The sequence below is a fragment of the Diceros bicornis genome, chromosome 11 (genome assembly GCF_020826845.1).
Source record: "Diceros bicornis minor isolate mBicDic1 chromosome 11, mDicBic1.mat.cur, whole genome shotgun sequence".
Lineage (NCBI taxonomy): Eukaryota > Metazoa > Chordata > Mammalia > Perissodactyla > Rhinocerotidae > Diceros > Diceros bicornis.
This window is the reverse complement of record NC_080750.1, coordinates 66,478,976-66,504,949: the sequence shown is the minus strand read 5'-3', so window position 1 is coordinate 66,504,949 and position 25,974 is coordinate 66,478,976. Positions and strand designations below refer to the sequence as shown.

Here is a 25,974-nt window from a genome sequence, read left to right as displayed (position 1 = left end):
CCTGAGGGAGGAGACATGTTCTCAGTAGGTCTGTAACACGTGTGGACCCATCGTATGCAGAGCATCACGGGGAGGGCTGTTAGATGAATAAGAGCCCACACTGGCTACACTGACTCCTAGCTAAGAGCCGTTTATGTAGCTCCACCATGTCTCTCAAACAAGGCCAATGAAATGCTCATACCAAGTTCTTTTTTTTGTGTGTGTGAAGGAAGATCAGCCCTGAGCTAACATCCACGCCAAGCCTCCTCTTTTTGCTGAGGAAGACTGGCCCTAGGCTAAATCTGTGCCCATCTTCCTCCACTTTATATGGGACACCGCCAGAGCATGGCCTGACAAGCAGTGCATCAGTGCACGCCCAGGATCCGAACCCCGGCCACCAGCAGTGGAACGCGCGCACTTAACCACTACGCCAGGGGGCCGGCCCCTCGTACCAAGTTCTTTTTTAGCTCCTGGAGAGCAAGTCCTGTTTCTTCCATGGTTCTCATGTATCACTTCTTTGTGCTTGTGTTTGTAGCAGCTAATTGTCCACCTTCTTGCCTTGTCCCTGTGCCTGGTGCTTCTGTGCTTCTCCTGAATAGGTCCCTGAGGGTCTGTGTGCCAGCTCACCTACGCTCACCAGCCCTATGGAGTATCCATCTCCTGTAAACTCGCTGCACACCCCACCTCTCCACCGGCACAATGTCTTCAAGCGCCACAGCATGCGGGTAAGAGAGCTCTGCATGCTGGGTCCCAGCCTGGACTGAGGAGGCTGCTGGAGGGAGGTGCCGGGGACACCTGGCACCCCATGTCCTCAGGCTCAGGAGGCACCCTCCATGTTTCCATGAACTAGTCAGGTCACTGAGGGGCTCTCTGACTCCCTCTCCTTTGCAAACACATCAGAGGCTGGGGGCCAAGCCAGGCTCTGCTCCTGAGGACACCAGCTGGATCCAGACCTTCCCCTGTCCATATTCTGGTGCTGTGGTGAATGATGTAAAATCTGCCCCCTTCCTGAGCCCTAGGGGTAGTGTAGAGGCTTGTGGGCAGAGGGCAGCCAAGCCTAATGGTGCCAGAGAATAAAAGTTCCTGGACGTTCTGCCCTGTTCTGCCCTTCCTGCCTGATTGCTTTGGTTGCTAAATCTCTCTTCAGTCAAAGGAAAGGCTTCCTTGTGGCTGCCACTCCTGCTGCTTTTGTAAAAGTTGCTACTGTACAAGAAGGGGCTTAGGGGCTAGAGTGGAGCTAAGCCACCCTCCCCTGTCCCCTCTGTGTTTTGAATTGCTGATGAGGCCCTGAGTACTTCATGGACTAATTTCTGATTGTCAAGTCTTGTAAAAAAAAAAAGTGCCTTTGCTTGCCCACTTGTCACTTGTTGCCACCTGTTTCTCCTTCAATGTAAATAGCCCATGTGGTCAATTGCTATGAACACGATGTATTTTACTAAACTGAGTCTTGATACGTGACAAAACAGACTGAAACCCTTGTTATTCTAGCTTTAACTCTGTATTGATGCGAGATACTTCAGGTTCAATATACATGATATCTAAACATTTTTGGAAAAACTACGTTTATGACAATAGATTTAGAAAATGTAGGCAAGTATGTTGATATTTTCTGTATCATTATTCTTAATTTAGTAAAATTTTGAAATGAGTTAGATAACTTACAATTCTAGGCAGCAAGATCTATTGTGGAATAAATTTTTCCCTGACCTAGCTCATTTTTCTCTTTTACATTCATTTAACCAATTTATATCTTAGCATATACTTAACAATAATAAAACTACATTTTTAAGCATAGACTATAATCTAGGCTGTGATCAGTTCCTCTACCCTCCTGCCCTTGATTCTTTATTCATAACTAATTGAGTTTTAGTGAGTTTTGCTTTAAAATGTGTCCTTTTAGAAAGAAGCTATTTTGCACATTTGAAGGGTGGCATTGCCTTTGTCTAATCCCTGTGTCACCATAAGGATTTTGTTCAGTTCCATAAGGACAGACTGTGCAGCAGGAAAAAGACCTTTTGTGTCAGGGGTTTAGAAGTACTTGCCATAAGGAAACTCTACCTAAAAGAACATAATGAGCATTTCTTTAAATAAATAAATAAAAAATTAAAAATAACTCCATTATATGGTATACATGAGAAACATTGAGAAAGCCTCTTCCGGTAAAATGCTGAAAAGGTGTAATAGGCTCCCTGCAAAGCATTTGAAAGCATTTAACAAAAATCAGAGATGATATTCCCAGAAAAACAATTTTTCTACTGACTGAGTCTATTGCCTGACTCATCTGGGAACCTGTGAGATTCCACACCAGAGTCAGGATGGCAGCAATCTCCCTCTTGAGGACCTCACAATTGAGGTTTAAAATAATAAAATTCAATAAATTGTACGTTTTGCAGAGACACTCTGCTGGGCGCTGTCCTCGGTGCTGAAGGGAGAACAAGGCGGTTCTGCCTTCGGTGAGCTTACAGGTGGCTGGAAGGAACAGACCAGGTGCACACTTAGCTGTAGTGCAAGCCAGAAAGCTGTGAGCAGCACACAGAGATACGGCAAAAGTGCAGTGAGAATTCAGAGAGGAGAACAACTCTTTCCAGCTGGGCCTCGAAGGATGGGGAAGATTTGAACGGGAAGAAACTGGGATGTAGGGGATGAAAGAGGAAGAGGCATCGGTAGGAGCCAAGATTGAGTGATGGGAAACCACAGGGCAGGTGCAGGAGCTGCTTGGCTAGAATGAGGAAGGGTGCTTGTGCAGGTGGAAGTAAGGCCGGCAGGATGGCGGGTAGACAAAGGATGGAAAGTGTCACAGCTTGTGAGAGTCATTTTAGAAAGCCACTAAGACATGATTCCTTTTAAGAGCGACCAGCAATGTAAGTAACCATCGCCTGATAAGAATATCTGAGGTACATTTCAGACAAGTAAGCCTTAAAGACATTCAATTGTTTTTAATCTCATTTTCTCATTGAGTTTTATTGTGAAATTGGAAGACATAGGAACAAATCTCCCAAGACATGTTGAAATATTTGGTAAGGTGGTGATCAGACCTGGGGCATACAAAGCATTGGGTGGTGGGAATTTACAAAAGTACGTAGTGTCTTCTTGAGTCTGGTCACTCCTCCCACGGGGATTGACTTTAGTCTTCCTCAGTCCATACATTTTTCTTATACCTGGAGGTCCCTAACTCACTATTCAGAATGCTTGATGCTAGTTTCCATTTGTCACCATTTGTCAGGAGCCTGGGATGGTGGTACCATAGTGTTTGCAGGTGTCGGCATTTAACTGGGGACATTTATAGCCTTAAAATTCCCTCATTTTGGAGCATCAGTCTCTGTGAAATAAATCTTATTTATTTTTTATCAATTCTATAATTATAAAATACTCTTACTTTCTGAAATTTGTTTTCTGAAAATAAGGTCTAACTCAGTAGCTCTCAACTGAGGTGATTTTGCCTCCGAGGGGGCATTTGGCGGTGACTGGACACATTTTTGTTATAACTGGGGAGGGGTGCTATAGGCCTCTAGTGGGTGGAGTTGCTTCTAAGCATCCTACAATGTACAGGAAATCTTCCCCCAATAAAGAATTATCCGGCCCCAAATGTTAATAGTGCTGAGATTGAGAAAACCCAGGCTAGCTATTGTTTACTTAGCCCCATGAGAACAGGGACATTGCACACGTTACCGTCACTGCCCTCCCAGCAGCCAGCTGCCACATAGTAGTTTCTTAATAAATAGCTGTTGCCTAGATTAAGGAACAAAGAACATTTCAGCAAGAAATCTAACTTGTGGAGAGAAGTATAGTTAGAAATTGAAAGAGGTAATTGAAGCTCAATGAGCACTAAGGAAAACATCCCAATGTAACTATTTTTAAACTGTGCTGTTATATCCAAGTGTGTTTTAGAGAGTTTAGTGGGGAAAATCTTTTTAGAGACTTGGCAGAGATTATGTCTTGTTAAAGTAGACAGAGAGTAATTTTTAGCATTTGATGCAAGTGACATATGTAAAGTGGTCGCTTCCTAGGAAGGGATTTGAGGGCCATGCTCGCCTGGAGGTCCTAGGAAGGTCCCACCCCTGGCAAAGGCCACCCTAAGTTTTACACAATCCAAAAAATGCCAAGAACACTCATGAGTCCAGGCAGCCAAGGCGATCGTGTGCAGCAGAAAAGAGGAAAACAGTTTGAAGGGACTGAGCAGGTAATTAAATAAACGAACCCTGGGGAAGGTTGAAGGAAAGGAAGTAAGAGACAACATGCAGCACCTTCTGTTTAAGACACAGCGGGTAAAACCAGCAACAAGTCCAAAGCCCCACAGATAGTTAAAACAAGAGTTAGATTAATAAAGGGAGGGGGGGAGGAAGCATTTATGGCCTGTCTATAGGTCTATATTTCTGGAAATTTTGTTATCCACTTTTTCTCTTAGCTCCTGTATTTCTTTTAACCTTTGGCTGAATAACCCAAGCTGCTATCTCAATGAAGAGTATGTTTTAATAAAAAGGCAGGACCACACGGGTGCATGCTGTTGCTCCTTCTCTCAGGCTCTGCCCCACGTGGACAGCTTTGCGGGACTGCACACCGTGGGGCTAGAGGCAGCACCACTGCTTCTCGAAGCCTCCAGACCTGCCGCCGTGGTGATTGGGTGGAGATGAGTCCCCAGGCTTTCCAGAGGGCTAGTTTCGCTTTTCTAAATTTATTAAGTGACAGCAACCATGACAAATGCCAACTGAGAAAATAACATTAGGGCAGTAATTTGAAAATAAAACCATGTTAACAGATTGTGTAACCGTTTGGATATAGTGCATGGTAACCAACGTGTCCTCGGGTTTGGCATTACACCATTACGCAGGCCTGTGCTTCAGGCTGACGGGCCCCATAATAACTGTCCACATATATGGCTGTGGATGTAAGAACAACTTTGCAAGAGAAAAGCAGCCGCGAGGCCAAAGCTTGTGGCTCTTCGGAGGATTGTCCCTCCTGAGTCTGGGGACTGGGCTCATTGCATCGTCCCCTCTCCCCGCTGTCCTCTCAGGAGGGGGACTTCATCCGACCCAGCAGCCGCGAAGAGGCCCAGCAGCTGTGGGAGGCCGAGAGGGTCAAGATGCGGCAGATCCTGGACAAGCAGCAGAAGCAGATGGTGGAAGATTCCCAGTGGCTGAGGCAGGAGGAGAAATCCTTGGTGAGCAGCCACTGAGCCCTGGGTGGGAAGGGACCCCGTTCTCTGCAGCGCTGCTGGACACATTTTGATAAAAAAACGCTTGATGGTAGAGAGGTCCGTGTCATCATGTCGGCTGGTGTCCTCTGCCGCCTCCCCAGCTGACTAGAGTGAATGCTCTCCGTCATTCCGGGTTGTTAGTTCCAGAATCCTAAGTCCTGTGCTCTGGTTTCCTCCTCTGCAGGACCCGATGGTCTACATGAACGATAAGTCCCCATTGGTAAGTCACTGGGAGAGTCTGCCTCAGAGTGAAGGCCGGGGAACCCCGGCTCCAGCACCCTGGGCCTGCCCATCTCCTCCTTCCTGCCTTGGGAGCGCGTCTTCCCCCTTCCTCTGATCCCCACAAGGCCTCTTTCCTGAGCTCTCACCTGATCTACACCCTCAGCACCGCCTTCTTCTGCCACAGGACCCCCTCGGCGTCTTAGAAAGGAGGGACCCAGCCCTGGGGTCACACTTGGCCAGGAGCTCCCCGGAGCCCCCTGCGCCTGTGAGCTCTAAACCTCTCCATGCACAGTTGGAGGGTGGGGAACAGTCAAGGGGGAGTGCGTTGTCCCCAGAGCCACGTTAGTGACGTGTTCTCTTTTCTTCCTGCCAGACCCCAGAGAAGGAGGCCGGCTACAGTAAGTGTTCACGCCCTGCCCTTTGGTGGGAGTTTCCTCTCACATCTGGTGTCGAGCCACTTGCCCACTGCCTATTGCAGAGCAGCAGAGTCTATTTGCAGTTTTAGGAAATGTCTGCCTGGTTTGAATTCAGAGTGTGAGGAGAGGTTCCGTTCTGGAGTTGCTATCTACCCTTCCACTCCATCTGTCGCCCCCACCCTCTCCCTGCCTCGTGCCTGTTCTCATCTCTCTCTGTCCTCAGTCCTCTTCCCAGTTTATCTCCTTCTTGCATTTATTTGGAAGAGTTGGTGGTTCTTTCTTCCTTCCTATCTCCCACTCACTCTGTCGGAGACTCTTTATGGAGAAAAATAAAGCAGCTCCACCCGCCTCTCCCAGTTGATGCTCATCTTCCCCAGGCCCGAGGGAGGGAAGAGAGAAAGAGGGGCAGCTGAGCCCACAGGATCTTTCCAGAAGCCTCAGCTGAAGGGGGGGAGGGATGAGCCAGCCATGAGCCAGGCTCATCATCATTATCCTGGAGGACTGGGGCTGGTGGTGGTGATGGTGATGGTGATGGTGACAGCGACCGACGGCAATGACAGCACTCACAGAGAACTTAACCCAAGACACGCCCGGGCCCAAGTTGCTCACAAACGTCAACTCAATCTTGCAGCATCTCTATGAGATGGGTACAATCTATTATTATGCCCATTTTACAAAGGACACGAAACCAAGGCACAGAAAGGTTAAGTAACTTATCCAAAGTCACACAGCTAGTAATCAGCAAAGCTCAGATTTGAGCACAGGCACACTGGCTCCAGTTCCCTTCTGAGCTAACCCTCTTATTTGACAGATGAAAAGTAAGGCCCAGGGAGTGTAAGTGAGCTTCCTCGGGTCACACAGCTCTTTGGAGGTGGAGGTGAGAGTAGAACTGGTCTCCTGACTTCCACTCTGGGGCTCACTCTCCCTGCAGCCCCACAGGGCTTATGGTGTCTTTGCCTATCAAAGTAGGGGGTGAATAGTGTGCTTCTGCTGCCGTTTCACCCCCTTAACCCCCAAAGGCCCAAAGCAAACTACTGGGCAATCCTCGCAGATCTACCCCATTGGCTGCTGTGGCACCATGGTTGGGGGTCCACAGCCACCCGCTGCCTTGCCAGAGGGAAGTTCTTCCCCACAGACTGTCAAGCCCAGAGTGTGTGCTGTCTCCAGGGTCCGGGGCACCAAGGCAGGGAGCACAGACCTGCAGGGGCTGGGGCACCCACCAGTCACTCCATCTCTGCTGCGATTCTGGCTTTTTCTTTCTGTAAGATGGACCGCAGTGCTTGTCCCTGATGACACGGGGACCAGGGGCACCAGAGTTTATTTTCCCCACCTTCTTCCTGGGATTTGGGTTGAATTTCCCTGGGTCTCCTGGCAGTAGAGGAGAGGGGGTTGACTTGGTTGTCAGCAGGTACAAAGGGAAGGGCCAGGGTGCTGAGAACTTCCCCCACTCACTCTCCCTCCCCCTTGCAGCGGAGTTCACGGGACCCCCACAGAAGCCACCGCGGCTGGGCGCGCAGGTATGTGTTGGCTCTGCCAAAGCTGGTAATACATTGGAATCAGAGCTCCACAAGACGGCAGACCATGGACTGCAAAGATTGTAGAGGCCCTCAGAGATAATCCAGTCCAGTGTCCTCATCATAGAGCTGAGGCCCAGAGAGGGAAGTGCCTGGTCTGAGGCCACACAGCTAATCCAGGAAAAAGCAAGGGGAAGCCCAGTCTCTCATCCTCCGTGCCCCTCCCCGACCTGGAGGAAAGCTCGTTGGTCCAGCCCTAGGAGCAGAAGGTGTGGTTCCCCTTCCTCTTGGTGTCCAGCATCCACCCTGTGCCTCCAGCAGCCTGAGACAGGTCTGGTTTTCCTCACCCTGTTCTCAACCTTGGCTGTCCATTAGAATAATCTGAGGAGCTTTCCAAACCTCCTGGCCCCTGTGCCCAGGCGATGGTTCAGTTGGTCTGGTGTGAAGCCGGCCCCCCGTCTTCTTTAAGGCTCCCTGGCAGATTCTAACGTGAGAACCACTGCCCTGGAGCTGAAGGGGTGCCTCCCCATGACAGGGCACTGTTGTGCAGAGAAGAGTCTTCACATTGGGCTGGGGGCTGAGCTGGTGCCGGTAGTGCCTGCCCGGGAAAGGATGGTAGTGTCCCCCTGACTCACAACCCTCCTCTCCGGCCATCTGCTTCTCCCCGCAGTCCATCCAGCCCACAGCCAACCTGGATCGGACTGACGACCTGGTGTACCTCAATGTCATGGAGCTGGTGCGGGCTGTGCTAGACCTCAAGAATGAGCTCAGCCAGCTGCCTCCCGAGGGCTACGTGGTGGTGGTGAAGGTGAGAACCGGCGGCGGGAGCCGCGGGCAAGGAGGTGCAGGCTGCTCATCCCTGCCCTGGATGGAAGGGGGGAGGGGCTGAGCTTCCTTGTCTGCCCAGTAGGTGCCTTTCCCAGGAAGACCCCCACTACAGCAAGGTGGTCAAAGGGAATTTAGTGCCAGGTAGCCTCGGAAGGCAGGTACCATCCCAGGAGGGCTCTTCTCAAGGGAAACATGACTTTCTCAAAAAAAAAAAAAAAAAAAAAGGTGACAGTCACCCTGCCCCTTTTTCTCCCAGAACGTGGGCCTGACCCTGCGGAAGCTCATCGGGAGTGTGGACGATCTCCTGCCCTCCTTGCCATCATCTTCACGGACAGAGGTGAGTGTCTCCACGCCAGACAGTGCCATCGGCTGTGACTTCTCCCCGTCACCTCCACCTGCCCCAGCTGTGTTCCACACAGGAGGCTCATGAGGGCCACTGGGCAGCCTCATCTCTGCCTGCTGGGCCTTAAGCAGTTGGCTCTGACAGCATATCTGAGCAGGTACCACAAGAGGCTGATGTCCTGGTTTAGTGACTTCTCAATTCCTGATGATATGCAAAGGAGGACACACCTTCCCCCACCTCCTGCGCTCTTTTATCTAGTTGCCCGCCATCCTGAGGTTAAGGTGAGAGTGTTATCTAAATAGCTGTTAAGGTTTCTTTAACTGATCATTTGATCTCATTTTATTTATTTAAGTGAGAAACAAACTATCACTGTAAACCAAAATGGGAGTCTTGGTGCCCTATAGGGAGATGGTACCTGTGGTGGGCAGAATTATGCCCCCCTAAGATATCCACGTCCTAATCCCCAGAACATGTGACTGTGTTACCTTACATGACAAAGGGGACTTTGCAGATGTGATTAAGTTAAGGATCTTGAGATGGGGAGATTATGCTGGATTATCTGATTGGGTCCAATGTAGTCACAAGGGTCCTTGTAAGAGGGAGCCAGAGGCAGAGGTCTTTTAAGAGTCAGAGAAGGAGACGTGATGACAGAAGCAGAGGTTGGAATGATGCCATTGCTGGAAGGACCCGCAGACCGAGGAAGGCAGCAGCCTTTAGAAGCTGGAAAAGGCGGGGAACAGAATCTCCCCTAGAGCCTGCAGAAGGCATGCAGCCCAGCTGTCCCTTGACTTTAGCCCCATAGGACCCCTCTGACCTCCAGAACAGTAAGAGAATAAATCTGTGTTGTTGTAAGCCACTACGTGTGTGGTAATTTGATACCGCAGCAATACGAAACTGATATGGTGCCTCTGCACATTTGTTGGTTGTCTGTCTGGAAACCAGTCGTAGAACCCCACAACCCCTGCCAGGCTGTAGTTTGATCTACTGTCTCCCAGTGGCCAGTGATGTGGCACAGGTGACCACCACACCCCACCACTGTCCCCACTATCTGTGACTGCTCAAGACAGGACGATACAGGAGAGTCTGGGCATTTCTTGGCCTCCCTGTGGGTGGTAGCAGCAGCCCACAGAGGAGCCCCAGGCCGGCCATCCTGTCTGGCGTGAGCGCCCCTTGCCCTTGGCGTGATGGCCCAGTCATTCATTTCACTTGAGCTCAGAGTATGTGCTGAGTGGTGCACTAGGCCTGAGGATACAGCAGTACACAAAACCCTACAGCTCTACCCAAACCACCGTCTCGATCTCCTGATATGACAGTAGACAGCTAACAAATGAATAAACACACTGGACCCCTGACTAGTCACTCTCACGTTGGGCCAGCGCAAGGGGATGTTGCAGTGAAAGGAGGAGGGTCTGTGGGGCTGGATCAGACTGGGCTGGGGTCCGAAATGTCTGCAATTCCTGCCCTTGCTGACCTGGCTCCAACCTGCATGGGGCCTTAGGCTCAGTCCAGGCCTAGCTCTGACCTGCCCCCTTGAGAACTTCTGACTGCTTCGGCCAATGCCCAGGTGGACAATTTCGTGGCTTCCTCATCCTCCAGGTCTAGACTTTGCAGCCCCTCAGGCTCCCAGCCTCTCCTGTGCACTCTTTCTACAGATTGAGGGGACCCAGAAACTGCTCAACAAGGACCTGGCAGAGCTCATCAATAAGATGCGACTGGCCCAGCAAAATGCCGTGACCTCCCTGAGCGAGGAGTGCAAGCGGCAGATGCTCACAGCCTCCCACACCCTAGCTGTGGACGCCAAGAACCTGCTCGATGCCGTGGACCAGGCCAAGGTTCTGGCCAACCTGGCCCACCCGCCTGCAGAGTGATGGAGGGCGGGCACTACCTGCCTGCGTCTTCCGCCCCGCCTGTCGTGTACCTCCCCTGCCCCAGCCCCTGCCTTGCCTTCGGTCATGTGGGTCTTCTCAGGGGGAAGGCAGAGGGGAGTCCTTCTTCCCTTGCCACTTTGCACGACCCCCTCTCCCCACCCGACCCCCAGACTCTGCTGCTCAGGCTGCAGCTGGACAGACGGGATTCAGGGCTGTAGACACCAGGCGGTGACAAAGAGGTCTCAGAGCGGGTGCTGCTGCCACCTGGCCTCTCCCTCTTCATACCTGCCTGGCCCCTTGGGGGTCACACTGGCGCCCCTAGTGGCCACGATGGCTTTATGCATGGACATGGCAGACCAATTTGGGAATGAAGCTGTTCCTTCTCCTTCCTCTTGCACCCATGGAGGTCCAGGTCAACCCCCACCCCCCGCCATGCACAGAGGGGCCGGGGAGGGGCTTTCTTTTGGGAGTGGGCAGCTGGTGAGATGAGGGATGGACCTTGCTTTCTTGTACAGTGTATATTGGAATTTATTTAATGTGAGTTTGGTCTGGACTGACAGCCATGTGCCCCCCTGAGCGGGGACCTGGGACACAATCCAGGAACAAGCCATTGGGAGTCCCAGCACAGGACGCTGTGTGGTCAACAAGTCAAGTGTCGGGGAGAAGGGGAGAGACGAGGCCAAAACAGGACTTGGACCACAATCCGCTCTCTCCCTCGCCCCTCTTCTCTTTCTTCCCTTACTTGCCCCATTTCCTTCCTTCTCTGCCTTTTCTTACTCCTCCTTTTCTCTCCCCCTTTCTCATCCCGTCCCTCCCTCTCTCTCATGTTTGTGCAGAATACTCTTTTATGTTCTTTCTATTTGACTTGTGGATGAATTAAAATCGTACCATTTGCTTTGTGGTTTGATTGTTTTGTTGGTTTGACCTGCTCTTTGGGGAACGGTGACCTCCAGCCACAGCTCTGGAAGAAATCAATTGTGCTCCTGTTGGGCACAGATCAAGGGTGACGCCGCGGCTCAACCCCAGGGCTGCATGTGTGACACTGGGCAGTGTGTGCTCTGGCCCTTTGCCCTGGCACCTAACCCAAGAGTGATTTTCCAGTGGGGGACAGGGCAGCCCCATTCACGGCCACGTGAGGAATGCCAGTGGTTCTCTCCCAGCTGGCTCCAAACAACCAGGGCTCTGGGGGGCTTGGGTGGTCCGGGGATGCTGAGGAGGCCCACAGCTGAAGGAGCAGCAGCTTCAGCTTTATTTAATCTCTTTACTCACATGCAAGACGGATGGGAGATGGAATAACATGAGCGAACGTCACTGCACCAGGAGATCCAGTCCGGGAGAGCCCGGAGGGAGGAGAGCGCAGGCAGGGGACTCTTCGCAGGAGCAGAGAGGAGCCAGAAACCAGAATGGGCCACTGAGTGGGGGTCTTGGGAGAGAACTGAGGAGTGGAGGCCTGGGCTGGGGTTTCTTGGGTTTCTCCGGGGTCAGGGAGAGGCGAGTGGGGGGTTGGAAGGAAGGAAACTCAAAGTCCGAAGGGAAACTGGAAGCTCACCCTACTTGACTTCCTGTCCAAGGTCTCCATTCTGTCCGGAGAACCCAGTGCCTGTATCCGTTAGCTGCTGAGGTTCCGCCCTCCAGGGGGCTGGACAGAGCTGGGGAGAGGCTTGACAGCGAGATGTGGGGTGGCAGCTCCTCTAGGCTCCCGCAGGCGGCTGACAGCCTTGGATTGCTGAATTCCAGGGTGCGAGAACAGGCTTGCACAGAGCGATCAGAAGACGTCGTGGGGCTTTGGGAAGGACAGAGAGGGCAGGCTGGGAAGGGAGGAGGTCCTGCAGTGTTTGCATGTACACAGCAGTCTCAGGGTCCAAAGCAACCCAACTCATTCTCCTCAGCCACTCAGGAAAATCATCCTGAATGCCGGCCACCTCTTGCCCTGCGGAGGGAGGGAGGCAGCAAGCCGCGAGAAAGAAGTGGGTCAAGAACGGCCAGGGATGTCTTTCCGGCTTGTCCACGCACATTGAGGACAGATGGAGCCCCTGCAGACAGGGATGCTCGGCGCTGCCAAACCTCTTGGGGCCAGCAGGTGCTGAGCCAGTTTGCAGCAGGGAAGGGTGAGGGGCTAAAGGGAAGGGGAAGCCAGAGGTTCACAAGAGCTTCCAGGCAGGTTGGATGGCCCAACATCCAGCCACACATCCCACCTCGGCCCCACCTGCAGCCCTGCCTCCCCCTTCCTCCCCTTCTGGAAGAGCCTCTAACACTTCACTGTTAGACCAGGCAGCTCACACTCTGAACCCCTCTCTCCACCTGGTTTAAAGACACCCCACCTGCCTTTCCAACTTCCTCCCACTGCCCCCCTTCTGGAGCCCCACCTCAGCCTGGCTGTTCTCCCTGACACTTTGGGCTCATTCCTGAATCCAAAATGTTGTTCACAGCCCTTCTGCCCCTTTGGCACCCTTGCCCACCTTCCCCATCCCCCGCTCCCTTGAGGTCTGTGCCTCTTCACCTGGCCCCACCCCTATGCTCCCCATGCTTGGTCCTCAGCTCCCCATGCTTTGTCCTCCTGTCATTCAGACTCTGCGTCGCTCCTCTGGGAGAATCTTACACAGCTTCACATTGTCACCACCATATTGCAACCTTCCGCAGAGCAAGTTCCTTCTTTTCCTAGCTCCCCAGTGTCCAAAACAGGGCTCTGTGCCCAGCAGATTCTCAGCACAGAGTACACTCACGTCAAGTGAATTGTTCCAAGAAGTCTTGGATGATGGGGCCAGAGCAAGGACTCCCCGGAGAGATGCCTACCGTCAGATGGTGCTGACCCCAAAGGCGTACTCCAGGGGCGGCAGCGGGTAAAGATAGTCAGCAGTGCCACCTTTGGGCCAAAGCAAAGATGTGAAATCAGATCATTCCAGCCCGGAACGGAGGAAGAAAGAGGCCACCGGTTCCCAGGAAGCAGATGATGATAAACAACCAGAGGAATATCCTATCGATGACCATGGCCACGTACTTCCAGTCTTCCTTCACCTGTGGGTGGAAATGGGCTCAGTGACAGAGACCAGGCCTTAGAAAAGGGGAAGTGTCCCCCCCATGTGCAGCCCCTGTAAGGCCCTCACTGGGGCAGCAGTGGCCCCCTGACGCCTTGGGAAACTAAGGTAGAGGGTGCGGAGCAGGGTTGTCCTAAAATTCAAACAAAACCTCTCCTAATGATTCCCATCCTGTCCCAGCCTTTCCACAGGCTCTCAAGTTCCAGGAAAGGGAGGTTAGAGGGACACAAGGAGGTTCTAGAACCACCCAGAGGCATGGACCCTCCCAGCGGACCTGCAGTGATTTACATGCAACACCCGGCAGTTACAAATGGTGAAGACTTTGCTGGCCCCGTGTTGCCTCCCCACCCACTGCAGGAGATGGAGAGGGGAAGGTAGGTGAGGGTAGGCGAGGCCCAGGGAAGGTTGGCGGGGTGGGGAGGGGCATTTGGGCTCACAGCCCAGGCTAGTGGCTCTGGACTCCTAGCTGCTCCCGGATTAGATAATGATTAATTTTTCTTATCTACTCAACCTCCCAGGCTTTCATCCTTCTCAAGGTTGATCAGAGGGACTCTGTGATCCTGGGCAGGGGCCTGCTCACCTAACAATGCCGGACACAGCAGGGGCCGGGGAGAGGAGCCCACCTAGTACAACCAAGATTCCTCAGGGTTCGTGAGTGAATAGTGACATTCACAAAATGCCCAGAGCCCACGAACAAGGAGGAGGAGGAGGAGGAGACCATCATGTGGAAGGAGGAAGGCCGACGAGGTAGCAGCCTGGTTTATTTGGTCTCTCCTGGTGATATTCCCTCCACGTTCCTCTGCCCCTCCCCACTGCCTAGAGGCTAATGTGAGAAATGGCTGCCATGAGGATGGCATGGGAAGCTCCGAGTCTGAGATCCCCCTCTCTGTCCTGCTGTCTCCCAGTTAGGCTTAGCTGGGGCTTTCTTGCCTGCTATTCTGCCCCCTGCCAATAAATGTTTTAAGAGCTACCAACTAGATGTTCTCCCTCACCATTTATGCCAGACTCCCAAGGGCCATGACTGAGGGAAATGGGCCCTCACAGAGGAGACTGGGTAGGCCCAAGCTAAGAGCCTGGGGTGAGATGGATCCCTACTAGGCTGATAGAGTCACCCAGGGGAGGGGCCCCTCACCTAGCCCCAACTCACCGAAGAGTCAGCATCCTCGGACCGCAGGTGATCAGCAATATAGTGCACGCCTTCCAGTGCCTTCTGTATGCGGGGTGACAGCAGAAGCCCACCCTCCTGCAACTGGGCCTCTACTTTAGGCCCTGAGGCCCCTTGGTGGATACCACCATGGCTGCAGAGGACACCCAGGGAGGGGGATGAATGACCTGCACACACCCATCTGTCTTCCTCTTCCTCTTCATCCCCCCTCTCCTCTGCATTCACATTGGTCTCCAGCCAATAGGAGGGGCTGAGCTTCAGATCTGGGGGATCATGGAGCTCCAAGGGTGGCAGGGGCTGGTTCATCAGAAGCCACCGAGGCACACAGCCCAGAAAGGCCACCCGCACCCAGTGGGGCATACTGTGGGTGCTGGGGGAGCGGTGGTGGACATTGAGGACAAAGACCGTGATGATGATGGAGAGGGTGACGAAGATCATGGTGAAGAGCAGGTATTCTCCAATGAGCGGGATGACCAGGGAGGTGGAGGGGATGATCTCGGTGATGAGCAGCAGGAAGACGGTGAGTGAGAGCAGCACTGAGATGCATAAGGTGATCTTCTCGCCACAGTCGGAGGGCAGGTAGAAGACGAGCATGGTGAGGCAGGAGATCAGCAGGCAGGGGATGATGAGGTTGATGGTGTAGAAGAGGGGCAGGCGCCGGATGACAAAGTAGTAGGTGACATCGGGGTAGATCTCGGCGCAGCAGTCGTACTTCTTGCTGTTGTAGGTGCCCGTGGCGTTGATGATGGCCCACTCGCCACTCTCCCAGTAGTCCTTCAGGTCCACCGTCTGCTCCATCTGCTCCAGGTCGATCTTGGCCTTGTCATACGACCAGGAGCCGAACTTCATCTTGCAATTCTGCTGGTCGAAGGGGAAGAAGGTGACGTCGATGCTGCAGGAGCTCTTGTAGATGGCCGGGGGCACCCAGTGCACGGTGCCCGTGGAGAAGAGGTGAGCCTTGGTCATATGGGTCACCACGAACTCCCCATCTGCACTGCGGAGAGGAGAGGAGTTGGAGGGCCCTGCATGTCCCACCTGCCCAAACCAAGCTGCTCGCCACAAGCGGCGATAACAAAGCCAGACCCAGCCAAGTTGCTGGGTTTTATGCAAGTGTGTAAGATTCTCCCAGCGCAGTCATTTACAGCTACCTGAGTTGTCTTCTCAGACACCATCTTTTTAAGTACAAAAGTAGGAATTTTGAAGAATATAGGAATGTACCAAGAATTTAAAAAATAACCACTACTAACGTTTTGATGTTATATATATATCATATATATTTGATTGTCATATGGATCGTATATATAACATTTTTACATATTTGTGATCATGGGGTATACGTAGTTTGGTTTTCTGTTTGTATTCATGTAATATTTTAGGGTGATTATTTATGAGTGTATTTTCTCCTCCTAGCAGATGGTGACTAAGCCCCTGAGCTGGGGGTCATGTCTTTTCCACCTGGGCTATTTAGTTCCTTGCTCAGATGAGACCTAACATCTTTGCTGGGGAAGGAAGATCCTCCTCGACTGCATCCAGTTAGCACGCATTTCTGAGCCAGTGCATCCATGGGGGCCTCTACAGGAGCTGTGAGGGGACGGAATGTGAGAGTCATGCCTGCCTTTAAGGAACCATGAGGAAGTGAGAGGCAGCCCCGAAACCGTAGAAGCAAGGGAGGCAGTTTGGCAACAGCACTGAATGGTCCCCAAGAACTATGAGGGGACTCCCTTCTGGCTGGAGTGAGCAAGGTCACCATGAAAGTTTCCATTGGGCAAGGCCTTGACCCGACGGTAGGATTTGGTGGACAGCTGGTGTGGAGAGCATACTCCCAGAACGTCAGGAGGAATAAGCAACAGAGGAGCAGAGGGACAAAACTCACAGAGTGTGCTCGGGCTCCGGGAGCTGGCGGGGAAGGGCGGGTAGTGGGGGTGGGCGTGGGGGCGGGGCGGGGAGTGGGGGGAGGTGAGGCTGGCGGCCTCGTGGAACCTAGGCGTTTAAGGGCCCGTAGGGGCGCTGGGGACACGGGAACAGATGTGACCAGTTACGAGGGGCTTCCTGGGAGCCTGAGTCCCAGATTCCCCCTGGGAGATGGCGCAGTGGGCTCAGCGCCTTTGCCGTCCCTCCCCCTCCAGTTCCCACGGTCAATCCTAAAGGCAGGAAGCCAGAAGAATACACAGGGAGAGAGACTTCTTCCCCGTGGAGAAGTTCCAGGCCAGGGATATAGGCAGGTTGGAAACGGGAACTTTGAGAATAATTAACAGATCAGGTGAAAAGGTTAAATTTTTTTAAAAAGGCATTTTTGTCATCACACATAATCACCACCAGATGGCAGCATGCGCCCCATTGTGAGGAAGGAAAGCTAACTTGCCCAGATCTTTATTAACTATTAACTTGGGAGTGGAGTGTCTGGGTGGAGCAGACTCGTCCTTAAATGGCTGCAAGAATTTGGTTTGGAACTTTGTCCTATCAAAAGAATTTCCTGTTATAATGAAGTAACACTGCCAGAGCCATATTGGCATTGGCAATCCTAAAACTCCAGGTCATATCCGAGGCTAAGACTTTGCTCCTGACCTCTGCCAGATGCACGGGAAGTAGCCACTAGAAGGATCCTGGATGCCGGCTCCCGGCACAGAGATACGGGGTGAGGGGTCTGTGAGTCCAGCTGCAGCAGCAAACACTAGGCCCCTGCAGCCTCAGACCTTCCAGGTAATCCGTGCTGAGTGTGTGTCTGCAGTGGCTCGATGAGAGGGCTTTGGGCCTGAACAGGACTGGGCAGCGCGAAGGAATCATTGCTCTTTCCCTCTGATCCCTTTAGAAACACCAAAACTCCAGAAGTGGATCTTTGTTCCTTTATTTTATGGTTTAAAAATAGCTTTTCCAAACTTGGGTCAAATGAATTGGGAAGTGCTGGGCTAAGTGGGTTTCTTGGCTGCACAACTTCTAACATTTAAAATGCTCTTGTGTCCTCACATTCTCCAAAGGACTGGGGCTGGGAGGAAGAAGGATGACATACAATGTTATCCAAAAGTATTGGACCACAGGTCCATTTTTCATGGCTATATATATCTCCAGGAACTAGTGCTCCTTAGAGCCCCACTTTAGAAAGAATTTTTAGAAGAACGTAGTGCCAAACATCTTTTAATTTTAAGTTCTTGAGTTCTATGTGAAGAACTACCTGATACCAAACACACAAATGAAACTATAGATCTCTATATCTTCTATCAAAAAACACAACATTTTTTTTCTTTTGTCCACTGCTGCTCTCTCTAGACTCCCTGCCTTTTATTAGCTGCTAGTCATTATGCTCAAAGACTGGTCCTTTTTGGTCTCGAATACAAGGCAACTCTAATTAATATGATTTTTTTCAAAGACCCATAGCAAGTGAGTTTGCTCCCCGGGATGCTGCTTACCTGTTTCTACAACACTGCCATCCTGCAAAACTCCAGCCCTTAGGCACTGTTTTCAGAGCCTGCACCAACCACATTTTTCAAATAATACTCAGTGTTGGCAAATCTGTGTCCCACTAGCACAGCGCCAGGCACTGATATATAGTAGATGCTCAATAAATTATGATGTATAAGTGAGAGAACAAAGTGAAAGAAAGAGAGGAATCAAGAGAAAAGGTGGAGAAAAGGTGGAGGGGGCGAGGATTAGCAAAGCAGGAGCTGAGAGGGAGGCAACGAAGCTGAGACACAGGGGGCCGACCTTGCAAGTCCAACCCAGCCCAGCCTCACTCTCCCCGCCCCTGGCAGGGGCCCTCCCAGGGGCATCTAGGACCCCAGCCACTTCCTACTTGTTATAGAGGACAATGTCGGGGATCCAGATCATCTCTGAAGGGACCCGGAGGGATGTGATGTTGCCGAAATCGGCCGGGTTCCAGCGCAGCTTGTAGTCGCTCCACTCCTGTGTGTGGGGAGGGGAGTCATGTCATGGCCTTGCCCAGGGAGGGGGCATCGGGGCAAACCTAGCACAGCCTGGGGATCCCCTAGCAGCCGGACTCAGGAGCACCCAGAGCTCCTCACCCAGCCCCACAGAACTGAAAGGGCCAGGATGCCAGGGTGGGGTTCTGAGCTGGGAATTGGGAGTCCAGGCTAAGACGACCAACCTCCAGTACTCGAAGTCCCGGGGAAAACCCAGGCAATAGGTCACCCTAGTCCTGCCTCTGGTCCTCATTCTGGGCTCCCTAGCTGGACGACCCCCGCAGGCCACCTCACTCATTTGTAGTAACAACATTTCTTAGTGCATCACAGTTTACAAAGTTTTTTTACACCCTTTGTCTAGGAAGAGCCTCAGTGGGAGAGCTAGGTTGGGAATGCCGAGCCAATGGAGATATTTCCCCATTTAGCAGATAAGGAAACTGAGGATCAGAGAGCTAAAACAACCCGTCAGAGTTATACAGCTGAGAAAAGAGAGTCAGCCAGTGACTTTCACACTGTGCTCCAGAGCGCCCCCTAGTAGTCCCAGCAGGGAGGGGATGCTCTGGGCCCAGTTGGGCTTCCACCAGCAGGTCCAAGAGAATCTGTTTTCTCCCCAAAACCGGGTGAGTATTATTCACTCTCTGAAGTTTTCCTCTATGGCATTATCACAAGTGGTGATTATACGTGGATTTGCATATTTATTTATTTAATGCCTCTGTAAGTTCCCTGCAGTGAGGGACAACATCTATTTCACTCTGCATCTCTAGCACCAAGCCCCTGGTAAATGCTCAGTACTAAGTGTGTATCCAAGCAATGAAAAAATGGCTCCTCCCTCTAAAGTGTCTGGTCCTAATTCCAGGAGGACTTCCCATGTCTCTTCTGGACCTAAAAGGAACAACTACCCCCAACAGATAATGATGCTGTCGACACACAGGCTGTCCTTTGCCTCACAGGGGCTTCTAATAATTGAAATAATAGCCACTACCATTTAGAAAGCCAGCTTTGTTGCAGGCCCTTTAGGTCATTCGTTTTAATCTTCACAACAATCTTCCAGGTTAGGGTGAGGAAAGGGAGGCTCGGAGGGTATGCTGCCAGTAAGTGGCAGCCTTGGGGTTTGGACCCTGGCCTCCCGTACTCCAAGCCTGCCTGAATTCCAGGGGCCATTTTCCTTTTGTGCAAAAGACTCCATGCATGATACCTTTTCCACTCTAAGGATCACTGTGTAACATTTACACAAACACATCAAGCTGGGGAGGGATCCAGGAAGGAGTGAAGGGAACCAGGAGCATTTCCAGGAAGCAGGCACAGGAGAGGAAACGCGTTGCTCCAGCTCGGTGTTCACTAACAGCAAGCACTCAAGTTCCAGTTTTATAATTTTTGCCGATATATGTGCACTGTATTATCATTTACTTAGTATTTTCCTTTAAATTGGATCACTGTTTTTAAATTTACATACATTTTTAAATTTTATATCACTGATATTACTGGAAAACCAACATCATTTGAAAACATCTACTAAAATATAAATATGTGACTATTACAAAAACGTTTATGAGCCAACTAAAATCATCTCACAAAACTGCCATTGGTAGCCAAACCATGCTTGGGAAGCTGCTGGCCTAGCAGTGCTGTTGACTGCTCATTTGCAGGAAGGCTTAGGTGGACAGAGGAGCCAGACTTGCAAAATAAGAAAGATAAAAGCATTTGTAAAATTGTCAGGATTTCTCAGAACATTGACTTTGAACAATTTTGAAAGGGATTGGTCTTCATAAATTTATCCTCTTCCCCCAGTCCATCATCTGTCAAGTTTTCAGGTTCAACCAAAATTTGGGGTACATCTCCACCAAGTTGGGTTATATTAATTGGCAACAGGTTGCTAGTGTGGGCAATAGATTGTAGTATCCCCATTTTCCAGATGAGGAAAGTGAGGCTCTGAGAGGTTAAGTAATTTGCACAGCATCACAGGCTAGTCAGAGGCAGCACTGGTTGGCCTGCCTCCTGCTCCAGGGCTCCTTCTTCTCCTCCCTGCCCCAGCCCCTGAAGCTGAGGTGACTGGCCCCTGGGGACAATTATGGCAACCCAGATTCTAGGTCTGGCCCCTCACTGCAGGACTATGTGGCTTCCCAAGTCCCATTACTGCTCTGGGCCTCAGTTTGCACATCTGTAAAGATGAGCCCTGTGACTCCCTAACGGCTCCAGGGTGAACAGTGTCAGAGGTGTCTGCTCCATGCCTTAGGCCTAAGCATCCAGTTATAAAAACTGAACAGCCAGCATACAGCCCCACACCCTCCAGGACCTATGGGGCCAGGAATGGCACACCTGGCTTTCATTCAAAAAACTCAAAATAGAGATGTCAATCAAAATTCTGATTGTTGTGGTATTCTGCATGCCAATCTCTGAGACAGAGGATGGTTAGGTTGCCGGGGGGGCCAGGGAGAGGAAGTAGTGGGAGGAAAGTAGGCAGAGGGCTAGGTCCTCTTTCTCATATTCTCCCATCACCTCCACTTTGAGGCCTGAGGAAGGGGCCGGGCTGAGCATGAGGGGATGAAGAGGGAGAGAGAATATATTCAGGCTCTAGTGAAGCCTGTGCCCCGTGTTCTGCCCTCAAGAGTGGCAAATCAAAGAGGGCCACACATTCTTTGCCATGATTGGTGCTGGGCCAGTTTCCAAGCCTTAAGAGACCAGAAGTTTCATTTCCTGTCTTTTAGGACCCTTGCTCTGGAGTCCCTGAGCCTCCAAGTGAGGAGTTCGACTCCCCTTCTGGAGAGGACACACAGAGAGACCCTGAGAGTGCCTGGAGAAAGAGAAGGGCCCAGCTGGGTCTGGCTTCCAGAACCTTTCAGATATCCCTACTGAGGGATGGACATGAATGAAACCATCTTAGACCCTCCAGAGCAGACCATCCACCACCGAATACCAGCAAGTAACCCCCATAGTCACCAGGCAAAGCAGAAGAAATCACCCAAACTCCGGGCCATAAAACTATGAGATATAATCAACTGTTGCTTTAAGCTGGTAGATTTGGGAGTAGTTCGTTAGGCAGCATGGACATGGAATACTCAATGTTCTCCCATAGAAGGAGACTGGGCATCCAAGTGGGGCACACCTGGGCCCCCTTTTCTAGCACTCTGCTTCTTGCTTTCCTCAGCTGTAAAATGAGCAGAATGAAACCTCCCAGGGGTTCTCAGTGACCACTCAACGAGCTGATCTGCAATGGTAGCAGGGACATAGGAAATGCCCACCACCAGAAAGGGGACCCCTTGGCTCCCGCAGCTGACGTTCGCAAGCGCTGGGCTCGGAACCTGTCCACACGAGAGCTCAGCCCCTTACGAGAAGCAGTCTGCACCCCGCTGGCTTTGGGAACGTCCCAAGCGGCAACTCTTAGGTAACCTGTGAATTCAAACTCCTGTGTCAGTGAGAGAGTCCTGGGAGGGCCTGGGGTCAGTAGGTTCCCACCCTCGCTCCTGCCTCGGCTCGGGGGAGGGCCCTCACCTGCTTTAGCCAAACGTTGGTGGTCATCATTTGGTTCTTCTCATCCTGGGGAGTAGCAGGAGAGAGTCAGAACAGTAGAGTGCTGGAACCGGCCCCAGAAAACAGGGGGGAGTGGGATGGGCTGACTCCAGCCCCCCACTCACCGGGAGAACCTCTTACACTATACTGTAAGCTCAGCCCACCCAGCACCCCTTCCTGACACTGCCACCAGATTCTTCAGGATCGCACAGGCCACTTGGGCCCTCTGGGCTGGTGTCAAGTGGAACAAGCAGGTCATCTAGAAAACCCACTGCTGCCAATCAATGCCTTCTCAGGAGGGGCTCCAGAGCTGAGAGAGTGGGAGGGAGTTGTGGCACCCCTGGGCTCCAAAGGATGATGCTCTAATGTGGTGGGCTGTGGGGCCCAGAGGGAGAAGGGCTGGTGCTGGGGAGGGAGGGAGCATCCCGGGAAAGGGACCCGCAGTCTGGGGCTGATTCCGAGGGGGTAGAGGATGGCAGGACAGGCGCACCACATCGATGAGCTGGGCGATGGACAGCCCGAAGCGCACAATCACCACGTCCGAGGTGTTGGGCACTGGGCGCGCCCAGCGGTTGTAGCCCCTGAAGAGGTGTTTGAAGAGGCGGTCCTCGGCTTGGGTCTGGGAGGCTTGCTGCGCCAATGCTGTGGGACAGGAGGGAAGAGTGAGGTCTCCGGGAGTCCATCGTGGTGGGGGCTGGGCCCCCTCTCCCATCAAATCAGAGCCACTCAACCTCACTCAGCCTCAGTTTCCTCATCTATACAATGGGGACACTAATCCAGAATCTATCTCAAACATTGTTGAGAATTAAATATAATAATGTATGTTAGAGCTTAACAAAGCAACCAGCACATGGTTGGAGCTCAAGAGATGTCAAGGACTCTGCAACCACGAGGTAAGGAGGCATGGAAATAAGTGCTGGAGACGGTGCAGAGGCATGGGGGTGGGGACAAAGTCAGACCTGGAGACAAGATTCCGCTGTGAACTGAGGAGCCCCGAGGGGGACAGCAAGATGGGGCAGACCCCTGGACCCTGTGGGGTGAACTGCAGGGAGCAGGGCTTCATGCATTACGATGGCCTGCCATTCCCATCCACTGGTCAGTGAACCACTAGCTAACCACAAAATCCTCTGCCATTTCAGGCATCTCCCCTATTTTTTCTTAACCCACTGGCATTTGCTCCTTCCTGTTAGTTAGGCAGCATCCCAAAATTGTCTGATGGAATCATTCATGTCTGTTTTCACCATGTTCTGCAAACAGCTTCACCTCTTCAGTGTTCTGCTGCCCGAGCAAGTCGAGAACCACTGCTCTAAACCCAGACAAGCACATCCGTAGCAATAGTTGCGGTGTATTGAGTGCCTATTGTATCCCCAGTGCTACTGTATCCCACAAACTGTCATTCGTGTGGTCCCCACAGTAGCCCTGGAGGTTCACAGGACCTTTGGCGTTTTGCAATGAGAAACACTGAGCTCGGGGAGGTTCAGGGTGACCAGCTGCCAGTGTCAGAGTTGTGAGTGCCCCTCCACCTTCTCACTGTGGAACGAGTCCCCTGCAGCCTGGGCTATTGCCACGAGCCCCCCTGCAGAAGCTTCCCCCGTGCGGCAGTGAGCTCACGGGGTGAGGTGACGTCCTAGTGATCACACCCACTCACCTGCTGGGATCAGATGGAGCAACCACAGGCCGAGCCTCGTCACGGGCAGGTGTGCAGAGTGGGAGAGGTCCATGGTTTCAGAAGAGGGGTCTGGCTGCCCCTGGACATCAGAAGGAGGGCAGGCCAGGCTCTGCTGTGGGTTGAACCTCCAGCTGTTTCTCCAGCAGGGCCTCAAGGAGCTGGCACAGCAGAGGTCCCGCTGGATTTCGAGTGGCTCCCTCTCACTGCCGAACCTGAGCAAACCCAGGAAAGTGTTCTTAGGGTTGTGCATCCTTGACACGATGTACCTTTGTTCTTCACATACTACAGAGGTGTGAAAGGTGAACAAATAGGCCTCCCAGGAGTTGAGGACTCTTGACCTCTCCCTGGCTTCATTGAAGAACCAGCATCTACCTCTTTTTCTAGGGTCAACCAGCTACTGCACCCTAAGATAAGCCCTGACCTGCTGGATAGGGGAGAGCATACGACGAGATTGAAGTCCCCCTTGCTTTGGCCTCAGTGTCTCATCTGTAAAATGGGGATAAACGTACCACAAAAGATGGTCAATAAAAGATTATGGGTACTAGTCACGATAGCCAAAAGGTGGAAGCACCCAAATCCCAATCAACTGGTAAACAGATAAATAAAACATGGTATGTCCATACAATGGAATACTATGCAGCCATGAAAAGGAATGAAGTGCTGATACATGCTGCAATATGGATGCACCTTGAAGACATTAGGCAAAGTGAAAGATGCCAGATGCAAAAAACTACATACTATATGATTCCATGTATATGAAATATCCAGAATAGGTAAATCTTTGGAGACAGAAAGCAGATTAGTGGTTTGAGGGGTCTAGGGGGAAGGGAGAAAAGGGAGTGACTGCTAATGGCATGGGTTTCTTTTTGGGGTGATGAAACTGTTCTGCAATTAGATAGCGGTGGATAATTAATTAGTGGTAATGGTTGCACAACTCTGAAGATAATAAAATTCACCAAATTGTATATTTTAAGAAGGTGAATTTTATGGTATGTGGATTATATCTCAAAAAAGCTTATTAAAAAAATAAAGACCGGGGCCGGCCCGGTGGCGCAAGCGGTTAAGTGCGCGCGCTCCGCTGCGGCGGCCCGGGGTTCGCTGGTTCGGATCCCGGGCGCGCACCGACGCACTGCTTGGTAAGCCATGCTGTGGCGGCGTCCCATATAAAGTGGAGGAAGATGGGCACCGATGTTAGCCCAGGGCCGTCTTCCTCAGCAAAAAAGGAGGAGGATTGGCGGATGTTAGCTCAGGGCTGATCTCCTCACAAAAAAAAAAATAAATAAAAATAAAAAAAAAAAAAAAAAAAAAATAAAGACCTTCTCGATTAATAAGAAATAGCCAACTCTCTTTAGACTGTAGGGACAATGATAATGATATAGGCCAGACATGGACAGCTGATTCCAAAACTGGTTCTAGTGATGAGAAAGACACGATGTCAAGATATGAGTGAAGTGTTGAATGTTTCGTAAATGGGAAGGGTCAGGAAAAAGCCATATTGTTAAGTTAATGTATTAATATAGAGCGAATGTGATTTAAAATGTGTGTCACTTTAATAATACACTAAATATTACTCTAAAAAGTTTACATACATTAGCTTTTGGGTTTTTTTTGACAACCCTCCCTATTCGGAGATGGGGAGGTCTGTGTTCAGGCACACAGTGTTTGTATCAGCTGACGCCTACGTGTCAGGCACCGGCCATGTCGTCGAGATGTAACACTGACTCTCAGTGCAGAGATGGGGCACAGGGCGTCCAGCTGGGCAATGACGATATCCTGGAACTAGACAGTGGTGATGCTTGCACAACATCGTGAATGTACTAAGCATCTGTAACAGTAAATTTTATGTTATGTATATTTTATCACAATTTAAAAAGAAAAAAATATAAGTGCAAGTGCTCTAAAAACATAACCACCAAGCACATGGGGGAATCATTACTATCGCTGATGGAGTTGTGAAACCTCTTCTCTCCGGTGCATTCTCACCCCCTAGGCCACTGTGTCCCAGCTCTTCCAGCAGCAATTCCGTCACCTGTGCTCCACGTCTCCCCAGGTGGTCACTCCACCCCCTCCTGCCCTCTGTGTGGAGAGGAGCTTGTGAATGTGGCTTCGAGCCCTGGCCCCACCACTTACTGAGCAGATTTGTGCAGGGCACTCAGCCCTGCTGGGATTTTGTCTCATCTGTAAGATAAGGATAGCTCACTCTGCCCTGCCCACCTCTCAGGACAGGGGCAAGGAGCAAATGGAATCATGCCCACGAAAGCTCCTGAGAACTGCAGATGGTGGGGTAAGGGAGCCAGTGGCTGCTGTGGTTATCAGGCAC

At 51.5% G+C, this 25,974-nt stretch overlaps 2 protein-coding genes across 4 annotated transcripts in view; one reads left to right on the top strand and one right to left on the bottom strand.

Moving 5' to 3' along the window:
• PTK2B (protein tyrosine kinase 2 beta) overlaps nt 1-11,066 on the top strand; it is a 127,581-nt gene extending 116,515 nt beyond the window's left edge. For 2 of the 3 annotated variants that reach the window (XM_058550457.1, XM_058550458.1), the window contains exons 24-31: nt 579-704; nt 4,991-5,137; nt 5,358-5,393; nt 5,769-5,793; nt 7,282-7,328; nt 7,996-8,133; nt 8,410-8,490; nt 10,149-11,066. In XM_058550457.1, the coding sequence (XP_058406440.1) occupies nt 579-704; nt 4,991-5,137; nt 5,358-5,393; nt 5,769-5,793; nt 7,282-7,328; nt 7,996-8,133; nt 8,410-8,490; nt 10,149-10,364 (816 nt within the window). In that variant the 3' untranslated portion in view covers nt 10,365-11,066. The remainder of the gene's footprint in view (nt 1-578; nt 705-4,990; nt 5,138-5,357; nt 5,394-5,768; nt 5,794-7,281; nt 7,329-7,995; nt 8,134-8,409; nt 8,491-10,148) is intronic. The other variant, XM_058550460.1, reaches the window with a different exon arrangement.
• A 2,110-nt stretch (nt 11,067-13,176) lies between these two features.
• CHRNA2 (cholinergic receptor nicotinic alpha 2 subunit) lies at nt 13,177-23,706 on the bottom strand. Its single transcript, XM_058549828.1, has 6 exons — nt 23,634-23,706; nt 22,476-22,627; nt 21,968-22,012; nt 18,352-18,461; nt 14,547-15,558; nt 13,177-13,379 (listed from the first exon to the last, which is right to left on the bottom strand). The coding sequence occupies exons 1-6, from the start codon at nt 23,704-23,706 to the stop codon at nt 13,254-13,256; spliced, it is 1,518 nt and encodes a 505-aa protein (XP_058405811.1). The 3' UTR covers nt 13,177-13,253.
• Nucleotides 23,707-25,974: the final 2,268 nt, after the last annotated feature.